The sequence below is a fragment of the Perognathus longimembris genome, chromosome 13 (assembly GCF_023159225.1).
Source record: "Perognathus longimembris pacificus isolate PPM17 chromosome 13, ASM2315922v1, whole genome shotgun sequence".
Classification (NCBI taxonomy): Eukaryota; Metazoa; Chordata; class Mammalia; order Rodentia; family Heteromyidae; genus Perognathus; species Perognathus longimembris.
The window spans coordinates 13,191,852-13,214,833 of record NC_063173.1 but is presented as its reverse complement, the minus strand read 5'-3'; the positions used below and the strand labels follow the sequence as shown (position 1 = coordinate 13,214,833).

The 22,982-nt window shown below is 41.2% G+C and overlaps 3 protein-coding genes across 3 annotated transcripts; all 3 read right to left on the bottom strand.

The window, feature by feature from the left end:
- On the bottom strand, positions 1 to 1,014 carry LOC125362030 (olfactory receptor 52I1-like). The gene has a single exon (XM_048360684.1). The coding sequence runs from the start codon at positions 997 to 999 to the stop codon at positions 1 to 3; it is 999 nt and encodes a 332-aa protein (XP_048216641.1). The 5' UTR covers positions 1,000 to 1,014.
- An 8,034-nt stretch (positions 1,015 to 9,048) lies between these two features.
- On the bottom strand, positions 9,049 to 10,062 carry LOC125362029 (olfactory receptor 52I1-like). Its single transcript, XM_048360683.1, has one exon. It carries the CDS (start codon positions 10,045 to 10,047, stop codon positions 9,049 to 9,051), a length of 999 nt encoding a protein of 332 aa, XP_048216640.1. The 5' UTR covers positions 10,048 to 10,062.
- An 11,389-nt stretch (positions 10,063 to 21,451) lies between these two features.
- Positions 21,452 to 22,405, bottom strand: LOC125362179 (olfactory receptor 52M1). The gene has a single exon (XM_048360880.1). The coding sequence runs from the start codon at positions 22,403 to 22,405 to the stop codon at positions 21,452 to 21,454; it is 954 nt and encodes a 317-aa protein (XP_048216837.1).
- Between the last annotated feature and the right edge of the window lie 577 nt (positions 22,406 to 22,982).

Below are 22,982 nucleotides of genomic sequence, written 5' to 3'. Positions count from 1 at the left end.
TCATGACCTGAAAGATTTTATATTCATAAACCCTGATTGAAGTGGTAGGAAGCAGCAAGTCAGCACACTCCATATTCTTTGCCTTATTTGTTTGGTCCTGATACCATAAATGATGGGATTTAAGGTAGGTGGGATGATCAGGTACAAATCAGCTAACAACACTTGGGTATGCAAGGGCACAATGCCCTGCCCTAACCAGGCCACATAAATGGACGCCATTCCAGGCAGATAGTACAGGGCCATGACCCCCACATGGGACCCACAAGTGCTTAATGCCTTCCGCTGAGCTTTCTTTGAGGAAAGACCAAATACTGCCCTGAGAATCAAGACATAAGAGGCAGCAATGAAGGTCACATCAGAGCCCACAATAATGGAGGAACAAATCAAACTGTAGAGACTGCTGGGCATGGGGTCGGCACACGCCAGCTTAGCCACAGCCATGTGTTCACAGTAGGAGTGGGGAACCACAGTGGAGCCACAGAAAGGAAGATGAATCAGCATCCAGGTCAATGGAGTCATGAACATGCCGGCTCTGATGAAGATGGTCACACACATTCCCAGCATCACGTTAGGGGTGAGAATCCTACTGTAGTGTAGGGGTTTGCAGATGGCCACATAGCGATCAAAAGCCATGGCCAGCAGCAGTCCTGTCTCCACAGCTGTGGATGCATGGACAAAATACATCTGAGTGAAACAAGCATGGAAGCCGATGGAGCTGTCTCCAGAGCAGAAGATGCTCAGCATCTTGGGTACCACAGAGGAGGCCATCACGATGTCCACAGCAGCCAGAACACACAGGAAGCAATACATGGGCTCCTGGAGCGCGGAATCCATGCAGATCACAGTCATGATGAGGGTGTTTCCTAACAGGGCTATGGTGTACATAGCACTCAGGAAGATAGCCAGACACAGATAGGAAGACTGCAAACCTGGAATGCCCACAAGCATGAAGGTGGCAGGAGACTCCATTGTGTGGTTGTAAGCTGCCCCCAGCATCATCAGCGATATTGCTTTCTTACTACTGTACAAAGCACTGAAAGAATAGGATACAGTTCAATCAGATATGTTCACCTTTCGTTGTAGTAAATCCTAAGAGTGTTCTCAGTTTGGCGTTCTTTCAACCCAGCAAAATAAATATGATTTAGTTATCTTGTTGCATCTTCTGCCTCATTATTTTAATAATTCCTAGTCATAATTCAAGGCTTCTTGTGACTTGTCTTTCTTTCCCTCATCCTTCTCTCCCGCCCTCCCTCTTCTCTTTCCTATTGCTTCTGCCTCTCTCTCTCTCTCTCTGTCTGTGACACACACATACACACACACACACACACACACACACACCATGCCCTTCAGTCAAGTTATATGTCCATACTCTGATTTTTCATGAAATCTTCCACATTGTTCTACAAGAGACTTATGTGGACAATTCCAGTTCTCTATACCAAGTATTCCTTAGCTATAGAGCCCAAGTTCATTAAAAGAAAATACATATCAGGTGCAAGTGGCTCATGCCTTCAGCTCCATGTATTCTTAACACCCTGTTTCTAGTTAACCATGAAAAAAAGCTGGGATGGAGGTGTGGCTCAAAAGAAAGAGCTCTGGTCTTAAGCAAAACAGCCAAGTGAGAGCACAATGCGTGAGTTCAAGCCTGGGTAAAAAAATAAAATAATAATAATAATAACATGTAACTTCATTATAACAAAGAGTTTCATCTGAATCAGTAATAATCTGTGGAAACAATTCACATTTTAGCTCTATGCTCAGCTATTAAGAGTCAAAAATTGTTGAGTGAGCAATGAATTTCTAGAGGTCAAGTGTCATATTATGTATCCTTGGGATGGTGCCTAGACAAAACATTAATGACGCGCTGTAAGTTTTGTTAATGAGTTAAAAATAAGATTAGGAAAGAACATATGGTAGAATGGAGGAGAAGAGTGTCAGTCATTGCAATGTATTATACTTATTATTCTTTTTATTGTGCCTTTTTCCCCCACAGAGCTGAGGATTGAACTCAGGACCTTGCACATCCCAGGCAAGTGCTCCTCCACTGAGCTAAATGTGAAACCCCTGAAATATTTAGTACCACTACTTAAGGATAATAAAAATTGGAAGAAAAAATAGGGAAGGGAAGAAGGGAGGGAGGGAGGAAGAGAGGGAGGGAGGGAGGGAGTATCACTCTGTTTGAGCAATATTAATTAATCTTTTGATGGCAACCTTGAGTTTCCCTTAGAACATGGCTTACAGATTCTGCATTCCTCTATTCCTCTACGTAAAAAACGCTCATAGTCATCAATCAACAAGAAGCAGGAAAGAAAGAAAAAGTGGCCAAAGCTATTGTTGTGAGTGTCATACTCACTAGAATCTACACTCTACTCTCCTTTACTAGCAAGTTGGCTTGTGTCAAATTATGTACATTTTCCAACCTTTAATTTGCCCATTACTACCATGGAGATTATACTCCTAGGTCAAAGAGGTGTTTTAAAATGAGAAGCTATTTAAAGTCCTTAGCATAATGCTTGGAATATATAAGTTCAATAATGCCTAGGGAACAAAACATGAGACTGCTTTCTCAATTCTGTAGTTGTTCCAAATAATATACTTAAGGAGTAAAAGTAGCAACTAAAAAATCAATACTTCATCAATGCCACCTATCAATGTTCCCCTTAAAGTTTTCTCTGTCTTCTCCTGATCTTCGCAGATGATGTCTCACCCAGTTGACACTCATCCCATTGTGACAAGAAAGGTAATACACTCTGTTCCTTTCTAGGACATTCTCAAGTTTAGGGCTTTTGTTTGCATGGTAGGTTCTTTCCTATTGTTATACCTGACAAAAGCACTTTCTTTCATTTATCTACAATACACTTCTAAAAACAAACGCAAACAGTTATTTTAAGGTTCATTTGCAACGTAGCAACTCTTGCCAAAATGAAATCAGATTAACTATGGAGTGGAAATGGGCACAATAAGCATCTTGGATCTCAGCTAAGTTTCTCTCTCAGCTGCTTTTCCTTATCCTCTCAGATTATTCCACTTCCTGAAGATGTGCACATGTCATTTTGTCTGAGGACCACACTGAGATCCCAAGTGTGGGTCTGATCCTCTTAAACCCAATTGATCTGCCTCCAACATTCTGGCCCAAATAGTGAATCTATTAAGATCTCAGCCTAGTAGATCACTACAACAGTTGTGTGACTACTATAGTCATTCATCACCCAAGAATGGTCTCAAAGTTTTCCAGGTAGCTTTCAACAGGGTTTGTTTTCTAAACCTTGCCACTAGCCTGACTAGCTGTCACTTCCAGTGCCTCCTCTCAGTAAAGGGTTTTCAGGCTGAGAAGTTTCCATGTCCTTTCCCAGTCAGGCCGTCTCTATTTAGCCTTTTTCAATTTCTCTTCTGGGACCTGAGATAAATAACTGGACAGATTAGACTGATGGAATTCAGTGCTCACGATGCTGTGTGATGCAGAAGACACTTTCTCTGTTAACCAAGTGCTAGACATTTACCTAATCCTCTATCCAAACTGTGACTTACATTTGCCCTTCACTTTCTGTCCTGGAGAGCTAGGCGGTGATTAACACGGCACTCAGAGGCCAACCCAGCCTTGAGTGGAATCATTAGGAACTTTTTTTTTTAATCCAGGCCTTAACTAAAATTTGTATCTTTTCTTAGAAATGAACTCTACAACTTGGGTGGGGAGAGGGAGTAGAGACGGATGAAAAATGGAGGAAAAACAAAGGAGGGGTAACCATGTTCAACAAGAAATATATTCTACCTTACCTATGGAACTGTAACCCTCTGTACATCTCCTTTATAACAAAATTAAACTTTAAAAAGAAAAAAAGGTTAGAGATAAATTTCAAAACAAGTCTTTTCTGGAATCAAATAGACTAAATAACTAGATGACAAATCCTAATAGACTGGCGCACATTGATTGAAGGAATAAGCACCATCAATAATTCCTAAGAACCCTGCTGGGTAGATCCATTCAGTGCGACACCTTGAGTGCTGGGGCAGGAGAGGATCGGCAGAGCTTTCATACAGAAGAGGAAACAATTTTATGATACCCCTAAGACGGCTGCATGTAGAATGCGTGGTCCCCGCCTTGCTGGCCTGAACAATCCCGCATGCTCCTGAGGATGACGTGAGTGTGTGCCCTTCCTGAGCCTTCCTCTGCCCGCTCTGACTACCTCCCCTAAGACAATTACAATGGATGTTTTCCTTTTATTTGCTTTTCTTCTGCAACAACACTGCAAGAGAGTCCCCTACGGTTTTAGTCTTGTAAAAAAAAAAAATAGCTTCCTTGATTTAAGTAGTTTCCTCTTCTCTAAGATTTTTGTTTCATTCAAATTATTTCTACTCAAGTTTTCTTGCTAAGATCAATAGTGGCCTTCATCAAAAGTATGTTGCCATGCCAGTCATTTGTTTTATCACTGCTTGATTCCTAACTGTTTTTCTAACTCTTCAACTGACATAAAACACATAGTCTACGATCCATAAAGCTAAGGCACACCGGATGATAAACATTATGATGTGAACATGTGAACATACCACACCATCACTTCCTAGATCAATATTTACAACCAATGGCTTCCTGGTTGCTGAGAGGCAATCTCCTCAGAAAGCTCTAACCAAGCTGAGTGCCAGTGGCCCATGCCTGCAATCCTAATTACTCAGGTGGATGAGATCTGAGATCACAGTTGGAAGCCAGTCTAGGCAAGAAGTCCATGAGACTCTTATCTCCAATAAACTACCAAAAACACAGAGAAATAGAGCTGTAGCCCAAGGAACAGCAAACAATCCCAGAGTGCAATCCCCCAGACTAGCACAAAAACCTCTAACCTACTTCTACTAAGAAATAGTTCCAGCCCTGGCCTGGCCTCTGCTCTCACTTATCTGCAATAATTAAGTCACAGAATACCCAAACACTTTTCATGCAGAAACTAAACGCACACAGGTTGATGAGCATTATGATGTGAACACATGAACATACCACACCGTCACTGCCCAGACACTACCCAAACACTTTTCATTTCCCTTTTGAAGGATGGGAAATTCCAAATTGGAACTCAAAGTCCATTGAAAGTAAAAACAGTACTTCATAACTCATGTGAATAGTACAGTCTCTGTTTTTCTCCACAAACCTGCTCCCATCAGCTTAGTAGTTAGTCTTTTCTCATAAGTCCTCTCAGTCCATGAAACTTACCTGCCTAAGGTTGCACTTACCCATTCTGTTCTTGGCTTTGAACCAAGCAGTCCTGTATTGCTTCCACTTCTCCTACCTCTTTGAGTCTCCCATTGTTTCCAGAATAATCACTTGGAATCTACCCTATAGACACACCAACCTTTACAGTTAGAGGGGCTTGAATCCTCATTTCTGGTGTGACCTTAGTCTAAATGCTCCATGGCTCTCAACCCCTGATCTCTAGGTCAGTTACCCACATCTTTCTCTCATCATCTTTAGGAAACCATAGTTTATTTCTAGTCAACGCAAGGAGGGTTTACACAGGAGAAACAACAAACACCACAGGAGAGCAAAGATAACAATATAAAGTTAGTGGGTATTGTTTTTCTCAGTGGCCTCTCAAAGGGAGCCCTCTCTCCCCAGGAGAAACTCCTTCATTCTGCTTTTTCCCTGGACACCTCACTTCCCTTGTCTTTTGCCCATCCCCCACTCACTAGCCCCTGCAGAGAATGAGTTTTTCTCTGGTATGTATCCCTGGAGCTTTCCAGATTCCAGGAGGAGGCAGAAGTCTAGTGAGTGAGTGGTCTTTGTTTCTTCAAGTCCCCAGAGGATAGGTAAATGTTACAGTGGTAATGCTAAGTCCATCCTGAAAAGAAATAGAAAAGATTCAAGAGTGATTCCTTTGTTTAAAAATATCTTCTAAATCCTAGGAACCCTAAAAGATTCTTCTCAGCCATTTTCTCATTCAATATTTAGTTTTTCAGAGTATCTTCCATCATTATATCTACATGTCACCCATGGATGTGAGAAATGTAGAAGTTCATGAAGCTAGTAAACCAGAGAATCCAATTTTCAATCCTGACCATCATGTTTCTCACCTTACAACTACTATACCTAAGTGCTAGTATAAACATCGATTTACCAAATAAATATATCTCAGAAATCCTACTTTGAATTCTTTGTATATATGCCTAGAAGTGGGATTATGACATTATGGGAGCCCCATTATTTATGCCAGGCCTGGGATTTTAATTCAAGGCCTGGACACTATCCCTGAGCTTGTTTTGCTCAAGGCTATTGCTCTAACACTTGAGACACAGGTCTATTTCCAGCTTTATTTTTTCTTGGTGTTTACTTGGAGTTAAGAGTCTCACAGACTTTCCTTCTTTAGCTATTTTTGAAGCTCCATTCTCAGATCTCAGCCTCCTGAGTAGCTAACATTACAAGCATGAGCCATTGATGTCCAGGAGTAGTCCCATTTTTAATATTTTATTGGACTTGCACGTTCTTTACCACAGTCACCATTTCTTATCCCCATTCACAGTGCGCAAGGGTTCCTATTACTCCACATTCTTGCCCACATTTGAGATTATTGTTGTTGCTATTCTTGTTATCTTCCTTATAGACATGAGATATTATCCTTCTGTGCTTTTAAGTTCCAGTTCTATAATGACAAATATCAAAAGCATCTTTTCATTTGTTAATCATTTGCAGATCTTCACAAAATAGATATTCAACTCCTTAATTTTTTGTCTGTTGTGAAGCTTGAACTAAGGGCCTCGACACTGTCCCTGAGCCTCCTTGTGCTCTGGGCTTGTGCTCTACCACTTGAGCTGGAGATAACAATCTTGTGGGGACTTTACAGCCTATAACTATCCTCTAAAGTTCGAAATTAGAGCCAGGTGCCAGTGGCTCATACCTATAATCCTCGCTACTTAGAAGGCAGAAAACTAAGGGGTCATAGTTCAAAGCGAGACCATGTAGTAAAGTCCATGAAACTTTGATATTCAATTACTAAAACTAATAATAAAAAGCCAGAAGTGGATCTGTGGTTCACGTGGTACAGCCTTAGCCTTGAGTAAAAAACCTGAGGGTCAGTGCCCAAAAAATGAATTCAAGCCCAGAAATTGGCACACACACACACACACACACACACACACACACACACACACACACGAAATTAGAAAATATCAATTGTATTTTAAATATATACTCTATGTCAAATGTTGTAGTATATATTTCTATTCTTCCTTTCATTGAATCTTCAGTTGACATTCATTACATCATCAATAGAAAGGAACCATTAAGACTCAAATATAACAATTTGCACTGTAATTTTAACACTACTCAGAAATGATCTTTTTATTAGCTTTTCAACTATACCAGAATCAAATATATATTTCTGTTACATGTAAGAACTTACAGAAATTCGTAGTAAGGAGGACCTTGGTGTCCAAAGTAAATTAGCAACAAGAAAGCACCATTCCAAGTAAACAGTCTCATTGTGTGAATGTTCAAGTTCTGTATAATTTATCAGGTCCAAGTGTAATTATTTCTCTTTTATTATCCATTAGGTTTAACTCGGAGATTTATAGGCATGTTTTAATTATTACCAATGAGGGAAACCATGCAACCTATGTTTCTTTGGTTAGACTTACTTCATGTAAATATTTTTTTCTAAGTCTTTCCATTTCCTTACAAAGAGAACAATGTCATTCTTTCTGATGTAAGTATAGAATTCTTTTGGGTGTATATACCACATTCTCTTGATCCAGAAGACATTCTTAGGAGAGGATCACAAGGACTCAAGAGCAAAATGCACATAATCATGTAAAATGATGCTTATCAAAATGAACTTCAAGAAATAGAAACAAGAGCTTTTGTATTTTACATTTTCACGTTCTTTTATTTTCTTTCTCTTTTCCCCTTTTGTCTCTGATTTTGATATCTGTTCCTTTTGTCTTGTATGTAAGTTTATCTGATTTGGGGAGAGGAAAAAGAAGCATGAAAATAGTGGGACAAGTGGACTAATTCAGCAGTGATACTTACTAGACACTATGTTAGAAATGAACTATACAAATCAGGTGGAGGGTATGGGGGGAACTAAACTGGGACAAAATGAGGGAGGATATGACACTGTTCAAAAATAAATGTACTCATGCCAGGCGCCGGTGGTTCATGCCTGTAATCCTAGCTACTCAGGAGGCTGAGATCTCCTCAGATCTCTGCTGTCCTCATGGCAGTTCAAAGCCAGTCCAGGCAGGGAAGTCCATGAGAGGGTTAGCTCCAATTACCCACCAAAAACTTGAAGTGGTGCTGGGGCTCAAAGTGGTAGAGCAGCAGCCTTGAGATCAGGGAGAGTGCCAGGCCCAGAATTCAAGCCCATGAACAAGAAAAAAGGAAAAAAACAAAGAAAGAACTAACGAAGGGAAGGAAGAAAGGAAGAGAGAGAGAGAGAGACAGGGGGTGGGAAGGAGGAAGAAAAGCATTCATTACCTGACATGTAACTGAAACCCTTCTGTGCATCACCTTTACAATAAAAAGTTTCAAAGAACAATGAGGTACGTAGTGTTTGCTGGAACTCTTCTCTAAGTTCTCTGCTGATGTTACTGCTTGGCCTTCTTTTGCTGTTCTTCAGATTTATTCTTCTACATTCATGAATTATAATAAGGCCAACATCTTTGATCTCAAGTTGACCACTCCTAAGGCATAGCAATTCATTTTGGGTGGAAGATTCTGGTCTTGGTGTGACAGCAGGAATGGAATGATTCTGGGAAAAACAATGCACGCATTGGGGGACTGGTAGCAAACAGTACAGTTTTCTTTAGCAGATAGACTAGAAGGGCATTAGACTCCAAATATGAGATAAAAACATTGCAAACAAAAATATAAATATATTTTCTCTGTCCAAAATTATCTGATGCAGATATGAACAAATATGTCAGAAAATCACAATCATTCCAACGAATTCTTGCTAGAATCAAAATGTCATTGACTAAAAACTCTTTATGGTTTCTATTTCTATAATGTTATGTAAATCAATCTAGCTTCACAGATCTCCACAACATCTATATAGTTAGGTGGAATGCTCATGACCTCAAAGATTTTATACTCATAAACCCTGATTGAAGTGGTAGGAAGCAGCAAGTCAGCACACTCCATATTCTTTGCCTTATTTGTTTGGTCCTGATACCATAAATGATGGGATTTAAGGTGGGTGGGATGATCAGGTACAAATCAGCTAACAACACTTGGGTATGCAAGGGCACGATGCCCTGCCCTAACCAGGCTACATAAATGGACGCCATTCCAGGCAGATAGTACAGGGCCATGACCCCCACATGGGACCCACAAGTGCTTAATGCCTTCCGCTGAGCTTTCTTTGAGGAAAGACCAAATACTGCCCTGAGAATCAAGACATAAGAGGCAGCAATGAAGGTCACATCAGAGCCCACAATAATGGAGGAACAAATCAAACTGTAGAGACTGCTGGGCATGGGGTCGGCACACGCCAGCTTAGCCACAGCCATGTGTTCACAGTAGGAGTGGGGAACCACAGTGGAGCCACAGAAAGGAAGATGAATCAGCATCCAGGTCAATGGAGTCATGGACATGCCGGCTCTGATGAAGATGGTCACACACATTCCCAGCATCACGTTAGGGGTGAGAATCCTACTGTAGTGTAGGGGTTTGCAGATGGCCACATAGCGGTCAAAAGCCATGGCCAGCAGCAGTCCTGTCTCCACAGCTGTGGATGCATGGACAAAATACATCTGAGCGAAACAAGCATGGAAGCCGATGGAGCTGTCTCCAGAGCAGAAGATGCTCAGCATCTTGGGTACCACAGAGGAGGCCATCACGATGTCCACCGCAGCCAGAACACACAGGAAGCAATACATGGGCTCCTGGAGAGCAGAATCCATGCAGATCACAGTCATGATGAGGGTGTTTCCTATCAGGGCTATGGTGTACATAGCACTCAGGAAGATAGCCAGACACAGATAGGAAGACTGCAAACCTGGAATGCCCACAAGCATGAAGGTGGCAGGAGACTCCATTGTGTGGTTGTAAGCTGCCCCCAGCATCATCAGCGATATTGCTTTCTTACTACTGTACAAAGCACTGAAAGAATAGGATACAGTTCAATCAGATATGTTCACCTTTCGTTGTAGTAAATCCTAAGAGTGTTCTCAGTTTGGTGTTCTTTCAACCCAGCAAAATAAATATGATTTAGTTATCTTGTTGCATCTTCTGCCTCATTATCTTAATAATTCCTACTCATAATTCAAGGCTTCTTGTGACTTGTCTTTCCTTCCCTCATCCTTCTCTCCCGCCCTCCCTCCTCTCTCTCCTGTTGCTCCTGCCTCTCTCTCTCTTTCTGTGTTACACACACACACACACACACACACACACACACACACACACCATCCCCTCCAGTCAAGTTATATGTCCATACTCTGATTTTTCATGAAATCTTCCACATCGTTCTACAAGAGACTTATGTGGACAATTCCAGTTCTCTATCCATAACTTTATTGTGTGCACTAAACTGTGAACTTTCCTCAAGGCCTATACCAAGTATTCCTTAGCTGTAGAGCCCGAGTTCATTAAAAGAAAATACATATCAGGTGCAAGTGGCTCATGCCTTCAGCTCCATGTATTCTTAACACCCTGTTTCTAGTTAGCCATGAATAAAGCTGGGATGGAGGTGTGGCTCAAAAGAAAGAGCTCTGGTCTTAAGCAAAACAGCCAAGTGAGAGCACAATGCGTGAGTTCAAGCCTGGGTACATAATAATAATAACAACATGTAACTTCATTATAACAAAGAGTTTCATCTGAATCAGTAATAATCTGTGGAAACAATTCACATTTTAGCTCTATGCTCAGCTATTAAGAGTCAAAAATTGTTGAGTGAGCAATGAATTTCTAGAGGTCAAGTGTCATATTATGTATCCGTGGGATGGTGCCTAGACAAAACATTAATGACGCGCTGTAAGTTTTGTTAATGAGTTAAAAATAAGATTAGGAAAGAACATATGGTAGAATGGAGGAGAAGAGTGTCAGTCATTACAATGTATTATACTTATTATTCTTTTTATTGTGCCTTTTTCCCCCACAGAGCTGAGGATTGAACTCAGGACTTTGCACATCCCAGGCAAGTGCTCCTCCACTGAGCTAAATGTGAAACCCCTGAAACATTTAGTACCACTACTTAAGGATAATAAAAATTGGAAGAAAAAATAGGGAAGGGAAGAAGGGAGGGAGGGAGGAAGAGAGGGAGGGAGTATCACTCCCTTTGAGCAATATTAATTAATCTTTTGAAGGCAACCTTGAGTTTCCCTTAGAACATGGCTTACAGATTCTGCATTCCTCTATTCCTTGACGTAAAAAACGCTCATAGTCATCAATCAACAAGAAGCACGAAAGAGTGGCCAAAGCTATTGTTGTGAGTGTCATACTCACTAGAATCTACACTCTACTCTCATTTAGTAGCAAGTTGGTTTGGGTCAAATGATGTACATTTTCCAACCTTTAATTTGCCCATTACTACCATGGAGATTATACTCCTAGGTCAAAGAGGTGTTTTAAAGTCCTTAGCATAATGCTTGGAATATATATGTTCAATAAAGCCTAGAGAACAAAACATGAGACTGCTTTCTCAATTCTGTTCCAAATAATATACTTAAGGAGTAAAAGTTGCAACTAGGGGCTGGGAATATGGCCTAGTGGCAAGAGGGCTTGCCTCCTACACATGAAGCTCTCGGTTCCATTCCCCAGCACCACATATATGGAAAACGACCAGAAGGGGCGCTGTGGCTCAGGTGGCAGAGTGCTAGCCTTGAGAGGGAAGAAGCCAGGCATGTTGCTCAGGCCCTGAGTCCAAGGCCCAGGACTGGCCAAAAAAAAAAAAAAAAAGGAGCAACTAAAAAATCAATACTTCATCAACTCCACCTACCAATGTTCCCCAAAAGTTTTCTCTGTCTTCTCCTGATCTTCGCAGATGATGTCTCACCCAGTTGACACTCATCCCATTGTGACAAGAAAGGTAATACACTCTGTTCCTTTCTAGGACATTCTCAAGTTTAGGGCTTTTGTTTGCATGGTAGCTTCTTTCCTATTGTTATACCTGACAAAAGCACTTTCTTTCATTTATCTACAATATACTTCTAAAAACAAACTCTAACTGTTATTTTAAGGTTCATTTGCCACGTAGCAACTCTTGCCAAAATGAAATCAGATTAACTATGGAGTGGAAATGGGCACAATAAGCATCTTGGATCTCTCTCAGCTGCTTTTCCTTATCCTCTCAGATCATTCCACTTCCTGAAGATGTGCACATGTCGTTTTGTCTGAGTACCACTCTGAGATCCCAGGTCAGATCCTCTTAAATTCAATTGATCTGCCCCCAACATTCTGGCCCAAATAGTGCATCTATTAAGATCTCAGCCTAGTAGGTCACTACAGCAATTGTGTGACTACTGCTGACTTCAGAGTAGTCATTCATCACCCAAGAATGGTCTCAAAACTTTTCCAAGTAGCTTTCAACAGGGTTTGTTTTCTAAACCTCACCACTAGCCTGACTAGCTGTCACGTCCAGTGCCTCCTCTCAGTAAAGGGTTTTCAGGCTGAGAAGTTTCCATGTCCTTTCCCAGTCAGGCCGTCTCTATTTAGCCTTTTTCAATTTCTCTTCTGGGACCTGAGATAAATAACTGGATAGATTAGACTGATGGAATTCAGTGCTCATGATGCTGTGTGCTGCAGAAGACACTTTCTCTGTTAACCAAGTGGTAGACATTTACCTAATCCTCTATCCAAACTGTGACTTACATTTGCCCTTCACTTTCTGTCCTGGAGAGCTAGGCGGTGATTAACATGGCACTCAGAGGCCAACCCAGCCTTGAGTGGAATCATTAGGAACTTTGTTTTAAAAAGAATCCGGGGCTTGGGGCTGGGGATATAGCCTAGTGGCAAGAGTGCCTGCCTCAGATACACGAAGCCCTAGGTTCGATTCCCCAGCACCACATATACAGAAAACGGCCAGAAGCGGCGCTGTGGCTCAAGTGGCAGAGTGCTAGCCTTGAGCGGGAAGAAGCCAGGGACAATGCTCAGGCCCTGAGTCCAAGGCCCAGGACTGGCCAAAAAAAAAAAAAAAAAAAGAATCTGGGGCTTGACTAAAATTTGTGTCTTTTATTGAAACACATAGACTAATAAACCAAAACACCTAATAGAATGACTGCGATTGGATGAAGAAATCCCCACCACCGATAATTCCTTAGAAGCCTGCTGTGTAGAACCATTTGGTGAGACACTTTGAGTGATAAATCAGGAGAGGATCGGCAGAGCTTTCATAGCAGAAGAGGAAACAATTTTCTGGATATCTCTAAGACAGCTATATGCATTCTGCAAGCAGCCAATTCCGTGTGGATCTTCACTGTCTAAAGCTCCAAGGCACCTGCTCCCCACCACCTCTGGTCCAGCGTAGTCCTTGCCTGGCTTCCCTGCTTAACCCCATGTGCTTCTGGGGGCAACTTACGCTCATGCCTTCCGCCAACCCTCTGCTGTCCAATCCTGGCTACGTCACCTGAGCCAAGTAGAATAGGTGGATTTTGTTCCTTCTTTGTCTTTCTTCTTTAACAATACTGCACGACACCCCCATAGGGCTTTAGTCTTCTCAAAAAAAAATCCAGCAAATTTGAGTCCGATAATGTTCTCTTCTCTAAAATTTTTATTTTATTCAACTTATTTCTACTCAAGTTTTCTTGCTAAGATCAATACTGACCTCCATCAAAAGTATGTTGCCATACCAGAGTTGTTGTTTTTTTATCACTGCCTTTTTTCCTATTTTTTTGCTAACTCTTCCACTGATATAAAACACATCGTCTAAGATGCAGAAACATAAGGGATACAGGATAATAAGCATTATGATGTGAACACTTGAACATACCACACTGCCACTGCCCAGACACTACCCAAACACTTTTCATTTCCCCTTTGAAGGATGGAAAATTCTAAATTAAAATTAAAGTTCCATTAAAAGTGAAAGCAGTACTTCATAACTCATGTGAATAGTACAGTCTCTGTTTTCCTCCACAAACCTGCTCCCATCAGCTTAGTGCTTAGTCTTTTCTCATAAGTCCTCTCAGTCCCTGAAACTTATCTCTTTACTATCCTAAGGTTGCACTTACCCATTCTGTTCTTGGCTTTGAACCAAGTAGTCCTGTATTGCTTCCCCTTGTCCTACCTCTTTGATTCTCCCATTGTTTCCAGAATAATCACTTGGAATCAGACATACCCTATAGACACACCAACCTTTATAGTTAGAGGGGCTTGAATCCTCATTTCTGGTGTGACCTTAGCCTAAATGCTCCATGGCTCTCAACCCCTGATCTCTAGGTCAGTTACCCACATCTTTCTCTCATCGTCTTTAGGAAACCATAGCTTATTTTCTAGTCAAAGCAAGGAGGGTTTACACAGGAGAAACAACAAACACCACAGGAGAGCAAAGATAACAATATAAAGTTAGTGGGTATTGTTTTTCTCAGTGGCCTCTCAAAGGGAGCCCTCTCTCCCCAGGAGAAACTCCTTCATTCTACTTTTTCCCTGGACACCTCACTTCCCTTGTCTTTTGCCCTTCCCCCACACATCAGCCCCTGCAGAGAATGAGTTTTTCTCTGGGATGTGTCCCTGGAGCTTTCCAGATTCCAGGAGGAGGCAGAAGTCTAGTGAGTGAGTGGTCTTTGTTTCTTCAAGTCCCCAGAGGATAGGTAAATGTTAGAATGATAATGCTAAGTCCATCCTGAAAAGAAATAGAAAAGATTCAAGAGTGATTCCTTTGTTTAAAAAATCTTCTATCTCCTCGGAACCCTAAAAGATTCTTCTCAACAGTTTTCTCATTCATTTTTCAGTTTTTCAGAGTATCTTCCATCATTATATCTACCTATCATTGATGAATGTGAGAAATGTAAAAACTCACAAAGGTTGAAAGCCAATTTCCAATCTGTCCATCATGTTTCTCACCTACAACTGTTCTACCCAAGTGCCAGTATAAATATGGATGTACCAAATATATATGTCTTAGAAGTCCCACTTTGAATTGTTTGTCACATACCTACAGTTTTGTTCCTTATGCATACCACCCTCCTTTCAAGATTTTCTTTACTCCCTGTGAAACCTAGCTTTCTGCCATTTCCAGAAATCTCTAAAGTATTTTGAAGCTGTCTTCTCTCTTGGTCATATCACCAAGTTAGCTGATTCTGCTTAGTGATGAAGTACATGGAGTAATATGAAATGGATTATCATAAGTAAATTCTTGAATCTGGGTTTGCCTACATATTACTGTGTCATTTTGAGCAGCATATTTAAGTATGTAAAATTCCAGTTTTTTCACCTGTAAAAGGGACATGAAGAAGGATACCTAAGAGGGATCAAATGAGATCATAAATTTCAAATCTTTTAGGATCTGGTTCTGCATGTAGCTAGTTCTCTATAAATACTGACTGTGAGGTTTTCCAGAGTCCATGTCACATATTGGCCCGAGGGTGATGAGTAGGGCCAGACTTAGCGACCTGAGCATTACTTTCAGTTTGAATGGGGATTATAGCAGGATCTATGAATAAAAACTGCAGTAGCTACCAAACTTGGCTACACATTGCAATCACCCAGAAGCACAACCCCCAACACTGATATATATATACGTGGTTTGCAAACTGCAGTGCTCATTAGAATTGCCTGCAGGCTTGGTGAACAACACATTGCTAATCCCTCACCTAAGAATATGTGGTTCAAAAAGTCTGGAGTAAACTCTTAAGAATCTGCTGATCTAACTGCTACAGAAATAATTCATAAACTTGAATAGTCTCCTGGCAATACTGCATTCTTTTCCTATGAGAGGTTTACCAAGAGAATCATACTAAGTCCGTTCTGATAGTGTGTGTGTGTGTGTGTGTGTGTGTGTGTGTGTGTGTACACCATTACTGATTTTTGAGCTGAGGGGCCTCATGCGTCACTCAGCTTACTTGTTCATAGTTGGTGCTCTACCACTTGAGCCATATTTCCAGTCCAGTATTTTTATAATTAATTAGAAATGGAGCTTCACTGACTTTTCTGCCTAGACTGGCTTTAAGCCATGATCCTCCAGGTCTCAGCCTCCTAAAGAACTAGGTATAGGCATGAACCAACAGTACCCAGATATGACAAGTAGATCTTGACACCAAGTACAGCCAACTAAAGGAACATCTGAGACCATGAATGATGGTTGCTAGTTACACTGCCTTGTTTTACCTCAATATATTTCTACAGGATGAAGGTTAAGGTGGTCTGCTAGACTCTACTTCTTGTTCAACCCAGGAAGCAATTTCTTTCTGTGTCTGTCTCCATGAAAGGTCACTTGTAGCCCCCTAGAGGAAATACTTCCAACTCCTCCTCCCACATTTCACTGATGCTTTCTGAAGGGATGTATCTTGACCCATAGGTTTAATGAGCATGGAAAATGCCAGAAACCTATTGGTCCTTATTGTTCTACTGAGTAATCCCCTCTAATCCTGAGACTGAATGGTAACTATCATATTGTGTATTGTCCATAGATGCAAGGCAGATGGCTTTCCATGAAGCTACACAGTGTCCAACTCAGTCTGTCAGTATATCACAGTGAACTGAAAATAGAAAGCAGATGGTAATGGCTTGGGTCTCTATCTCATACTCCAGTCTACATTAGTCCCAGTGGCAATATCCTATTTCCCACGAGGAAGCAATATACTGTAGTGCATTTTAAGACACAGATTTTGATGTCAGATTACCTACACTTGAGTTATATAGTTGCCAGAGTCCTCTAAAACCATTCCACCTCCTAGCTCTTCATCATTTACGTACTTATAAAGCAAACTCTGAAAAAGCAGCTCCAAGTGAAAAGCGATGAGAAGACTAAGATCTGTTGGCAAAAAAAATTATTCCATCCACCAATTCCTTAAGTCCCTTCTATTGCCATAGGCTGTTTTCCATGTAGAATTTTTCATTATTATTTTTATTATCAAGGTGATATACAGAGGGGTTACAGTTTCATACATAAGACAGTGAGTACATTTCTTGTCAAACTTGTTACCCCTCCCTCATTTTTCTCCCACCTTCCCTCATCCCCAGTGATCTCCCCCACGCCCGAGTTGTACAGCTGATTGACAACCCTATTGCTGTTGCATTGCTTCACCTTTTACCCTTTGTCTCAACATTTTGATGTTCCCCTTCCCTTCCCTAATTCAGACAAACATATATACAATACCCAGGGTACCAAAATCAGATACAGTGATGACAAGGGTAAAACCATAGGGAAAAAATAACAACAAAAGAAAAAGGAATAGTTTCACATAGTATGTTGAACATAACAACAGCAATGATGAACCACTTATTTCTATAACTTTGAGTTCATTATGAGCTCCAAGCTATGGAATTCTTTTATTAAGCCCCGGGAAAGAATGGCCACTCACCAAGCCTAAGGCCCAATGAAGGCTTTGTGATCCCAGGAAAACGTTTCCAGAATTTCCCTTATCGTGAAAGACAGGAGTCATTTCTCCCTCGCTTAAACCTTAGCTCCAGCCCTTAAGTTGTCATAATCTTCTTAGCGGTACATTCAGTGAGTATTTCTATAACTCACTTCTGGAGACAATCTGAGGATACCTTAGTTTTTTTGTCCTCTAACCTGAAGTAATCATACAGATACGTATGTCTGAGGCATTAAGTCATGTCAGGCTTGGGTTGTGCCTCTTGATTGGCAGCTTCTCTCTCCTGTTGGATGAAGCCCCTGTGTCAGAAATAAAATGAGGAAGACTTCATCTTATTATAGATACTTGAACTCAGGGAGTCAGCTACTTCTTATTAAGTCCAAAGGCATACCGTCAGAAGAGAGGATTGGACATCACAGAGAGAACATAAAATTGGAAAATAATACACCCAGAGTGAGTATGTATTGTAGAAAGTTTTGAACCGCTACAGCTATCATAAACTGGACAGCTTGTGAATGATAAGGTTATTCCTCTGAGGATTGGAGAATCTATGACCAAAGCAGATTCCCTATCTGAGAGCACAATTTCTTTTTCTTTAATTTTTTTAAAGACACATACAAGTTTAATAGTTTAGAGAAAGGAAAAAGAGGGCCAAATACGGTAGTATTTTCTTGTGCACATGATACAAACATGTTATTTGAGGCGGCAGAATTTCTGGATTAGAGATGGTGCCTACCTTGCTCTTATATTGAGGTTTAATGTGATAGAAGAAAGCAGTCTCTCCAGATCTCTTACAGGTTACTAATCCACACTCATAAAGGCCCTCACAGTCTCCTCCCAAAGACCTCACCTCCTAAAATATCACATTGGTGATTAGATCTCAACGGAAGAATTTTGCAAGCAAGCCTGTTCCAACATACCATTGTTCTGACCATATCATGTAAAAGGCACAAACTTAACCATCACCTACTCTTTGTAAGAAAATTATGAATAGTTTAACTGTATCTCAAAAGTCTTCCCCTTCCATTCCTTACTAAAGTGTGATCCCTTCTGAAGAAAGAAGAAAAGGCAACAGAACTTGCTGAACCTATCAAAAGATCAGGATAATGGTTTCTGGAGTATAGAAACTTAACATAGAAATTAAGAGTTCAATCCGGGGCTAGGAATATGGCCTAGCGGCAAGAGTGCTTGCCTCGTAAACATGAAGGTTCGACTCCTCAGCACCACATATATGTCAAATGGCCAGAAGTGGCGCTGTGGCTCAAGTGGGAGAGTGCTAGCCTTGAGCAAAAAGGAAGCCAGGGACAGTGCTCAGGCCCTGAGTTCAAGGCCCAGTACTGGCAAAAAGAAAAAGAAAAAGAAAAAAAAAAAGAGTTCAATCCATCTGGAGCCTGTGGCTCACACTTATAATCCTAGCTACTCAGGAGTCTGAGATCTGAGGATTAAGGCCATCCTGGGCAGAAAATTCCCCATCCTGAACTAATTTATATGACTAAAGAGACTGAGAAGCTCTCAAAACTGTGGTTAACAAGCTAAAAATGTAGGAGAGCTGTTATTGCAGTTTTCCTGCCCACGTCCTAAGGACTGCATGGCAGTGATGCAAGTTGCAGTCCCAATGCCAACACACTCAGACACAAACAGAGCCCCTACTTCAGTTGATGCCCCACACCGCATCGGTCTGACAACAAGCATTCTCATTTGCTCACCTATATAGTTCTGGCCCTCAGGTGAAAAGATGAGTCTCAGTTGCATCTGAGAGACAGTCTGCTTTGCTCAGGCTATAGATCAAAACACTACAGACCTTCCTTCACAGGTACAACCAGAATGTTTGGCCAAATACAAGGAAGGATCCAAGGTGATAGCCCAATCAAGTGGACACATAAAACTAACCTTGGTATGATATATCAAAAGACGGAGAATCAGAAAAATTCAGTATGAAAGTAGCTAGAAGTCCCAATGGACTTAGTTTTTTTGTCCCACCAGAAACACAGTGTGACTGGGATGTGAAAAAAATCAAGTCACTGTCATCTCGAGGAATGGGCTGGGAAGGGCCTATGCTCTCCTAATCCATGCAGATTAAAATGTCTAGAATAAAGGCTGACTGAGGCATTTCTTCATCATCAGAAGTGCAGAACGTACACCCTGGAATTGTCCATTTTTGCTTTTGAAATTTCTTTTGACTTTTGAAATTTTCTCTTTTGATCACACTTGTAAAAACCTGTCTGCAACAAACTCAGAAGTCAGGCAGGCCTGTGGTTTTGAATGAAAATTATTGATATAATTTGTAATCACACTGAAACACTTATATTCCTATCGCCACATTGCAAATGAAGAAAGTGAGCTTCCTGGAGCAACAGAATGCCCAAGGCTACGCAGCTTGTGAGAAGTAAATCCAAGCCCAAGTTCTTTTCTAGACAACGCTAAGGCTCCTAACTTCCCTGATATGCATTTTTCTTAGCTGACATAGCAGATTATTGCCTCTGTCTCATGGTATTGTCAGTCCTATCTGTCACTGCATAATCTGTTGTTCTTAATCTTGTGAAAAATGCTTTCCGCAAAGCAAACTGTGTCCAAAAAAAGCAAGGTAAAAGTTAATGTGCTTCGTGGGGCTCCAGTACCTCATACCTGTAATCCTAGCTACGCAAGAGGTTACCATCTGAGGATTCCTACTTGAAGCCAGCACAGACAGGAAAACCCCATGAGACTCTTATCTCCAATTAACCACCAAAAGCCAGAAGTGGAGTTGTGGCTTAAGTGGTAGAGCACTAGCCTTGAATAGAAAAAAATAGGCTAAAGGACAGTACTGAGACCCTAAGTACAAGCCCTAGGGCCAATACAAAAAAAATGTTAATGTGCTTAAGTGATAAAGTCAAAATCTTAAATTTGTTGAAAGGTAATGTGTCTTTCATGCAGTACTGAACTCAATCCATCCTGAGCAGGTGTAGCTTTTCCCTCGACAGTGGGCTCTCTTAGAGCCATATACCTGCAAACTCAAAATTATTAACATTCATGAAGCACTTAACTACTGTAGCTCAGTGTACCAAGTGCTGTTCTAGCACGTAGTTTGCAGGATGTCAATGTATCTACAAATCTGACAATTTGTAACTTTATTTTATACTGATCCATTTCTATGGAGCTAGTACATTATGAGCGGGAATTGTACAGATGTAACAGTGTTCAGGGTGAGATTCTGTGGGAGAGGAAGAATCTTTCCTTCCTTGGAGCCCTCAAATGCTGCTGGCTTGGACAGAAACAAACAAACAAACAAGCACAACACAGACAATATTAAAACATGACCAGTTTCTCATCTCCCTTCTTTAAACCAAGAACTTGGGTCAGGCCACATTCTCTTTCATGGGTGATACCTCCATACCCAATGGCCATTAGGTCAATCTTGAAGAACACTTCAACTTTATTAGTGTAAATAGTTTTAGCAGCATTTCAATCGCTAACAGTTAACTTAGGAAATCTATCTTGTAGCTAAAGTGACTTTGAAATGACCTAGATCTTAGGGATGACATAGAAAACACAGTGAATAGAAATGATACCTAATACCATAAACTTTAACCAAACCACTGAGCTAGGAGGCTTAAATAACTGTATGCAATTCATAATGCAAGGGTACTTTGTCCTCTTGTATATAAAATATGAACCATGATATTTTCTGAGATTTCAGGATTTTTGTAAGAATTGCATGAAAAGTACCAAATAAACACGTGCTGCTATTCATTACCCATGTTACTGCCATTGTTGATTTATGTTCTTTGCAGCTTAGTGTCCTCCAATCATAACAAAATAGATGACTTCTGCCTTTAGAATGTATTGTTGTACAATCTTTCTTAATATTCCTTTGTAACTATCAATATTAGACCTACTATCTCAGACTAATTGAGAGGTTCTCAGGTGGGAAGCAGCCCTCCATATTTAAATGCCTTCTCCATGTGCTTATATGAGAGAGAGAGAGAGAGAGAGAGAGAGAGAGAGAGAGAGAGAGAAACAGTCACCTCATCTTAGTTCCCATCTTCAGGATTTGTAGAAGCCTCTCTCTGATCTGCTTGGTACGGACAGCATAGACAATGGGGTTAAGGATTGGAGGAATGAGGAGATAGAAGTTGGCTAACAGAGTATGAATGGGAGGAGATACATGGTGGCCAAACCGGTGAATGAGAGAAGAAACAGCAATGGGAACATAAAAGATCAAGATGGCACACACATGAGAACCACATGTCCCCAGGGTTTTAAGCCTGGCCTCAGGGGTGGCCAGCCCCATCACAGCTCTGAAGATCATCACATAGGAGGCAGCAATAGCCACTGAATCCAGGATCAACACCAGAAAGCCAATGCTCAGTCCATAGACATTGTTAACTCTGCTGTCCCCACACGTCAAGCTGACCACAGCCATGTGCTCACAGTAGGAGTGGGAGATGATGTGAGTTCTGTAAAGAGGTAGCCGCAAGCGGATCATCAAAGGCAAAGGTCCAATGTAAATAATTCCTCGAAGAAGAGCAGCCAATCCTAAGCGACACACCAGTGTGTGAGTAAGGACTGTGGCATGCCGCAGAGGGTCACAAATGGCTACGTAGCGATCGAAAGCCATGGCCAGGAAGATGCCTGACTCGACTGTGGCAAAGCAGTGAATGAGAAACATTTGGCCTAAGCAGGCATCTAGGCCAATGCTTCCAGCACCAAACCAGAAGATTCCCAGAAGTTTGGGGATAGTGGAAGTGGACAGAACCAGGTCAATGACAGCCAGCATGCACAGAAAAAAGTACATGGGTTGATGCAGGCTGCGTTCTACCTTAACTACAGCCAGGATGGTGACGTTCCCCACCACAGCCAGCAGGTACATGGAGCCAAAGGGGATGGACAGCCAGGTGTGCAGGGCCTCGAGCCCCGGGATGCCCATGAGCTGGAAGGAGCTGGGTACCGAGCAGACATTATGAAAGGTAAGCATGGCTCTATCTGTCAACAAGTCTTCCCATTTGTGCCTAAAAATGCAGAATGTTTCCCCCTAGAAAGAGAGGGCAACAGTTTACTCTTGGGTCATGTAATTGTTTAAAAGATCATAAATACAGTAAGTCTTAAGAATAAAGTGTAGGATTTCATAGTATCCATGTCATTTTACATAGAAATATGCATGAAAACTCAAAATGCACAAGGAAAAATACATGTTTGAATGAACATATAAAGGATTTTAGGGGTGTTTTTTTTTTGGTAGCATGACCCTTGATGGAGTGATATTGTTGCACCAATGAATAAACTGACCTACAGCTGATATATACCCACTTGGTCATTTATCTCTGCACATGTATATGATGTGGTTGCTATTAGGATCACGTAGGATGCTGTATAAAGTGACAGTTCCTTGAAGAAGATCCAACAGATCTGAGACACAGGATAAAAATTGGGGGACAATCTATAGTAAGTTACAACTTAATCTTGGGACTAGCATCAACTTTTGAATAAACTGAAATGGTATCTAATATTCAGGCCCAAATCACAAGGCAGAGATATAGTCTGGGGAAGAGAGG

Excerpts from the sequence above, each read along its gene's own strand:
- LOC125362030 (XM_048360684.1), bottom strand. The coding sequence starts at position 999 with ATGATGCTGGGGGCAGCTTACAACCACACAATGGAGTCTCCTGCCACC.
- LOC125362029 (XM_048360683.1), bottom strand. The coding sequence starts at position 10,047 with ATGATGCTGGGGGCAGCTTACAACCACACAATGGAGTCTCCTGCCACC.
- LOC125362179 (XM_048360880.1), bottom strand. The coding sequence starts at position 22,405 with ATGCTTACCTTTCATAATGTCTGCTCGGTACCCAGCTCCTTCCAGCTC.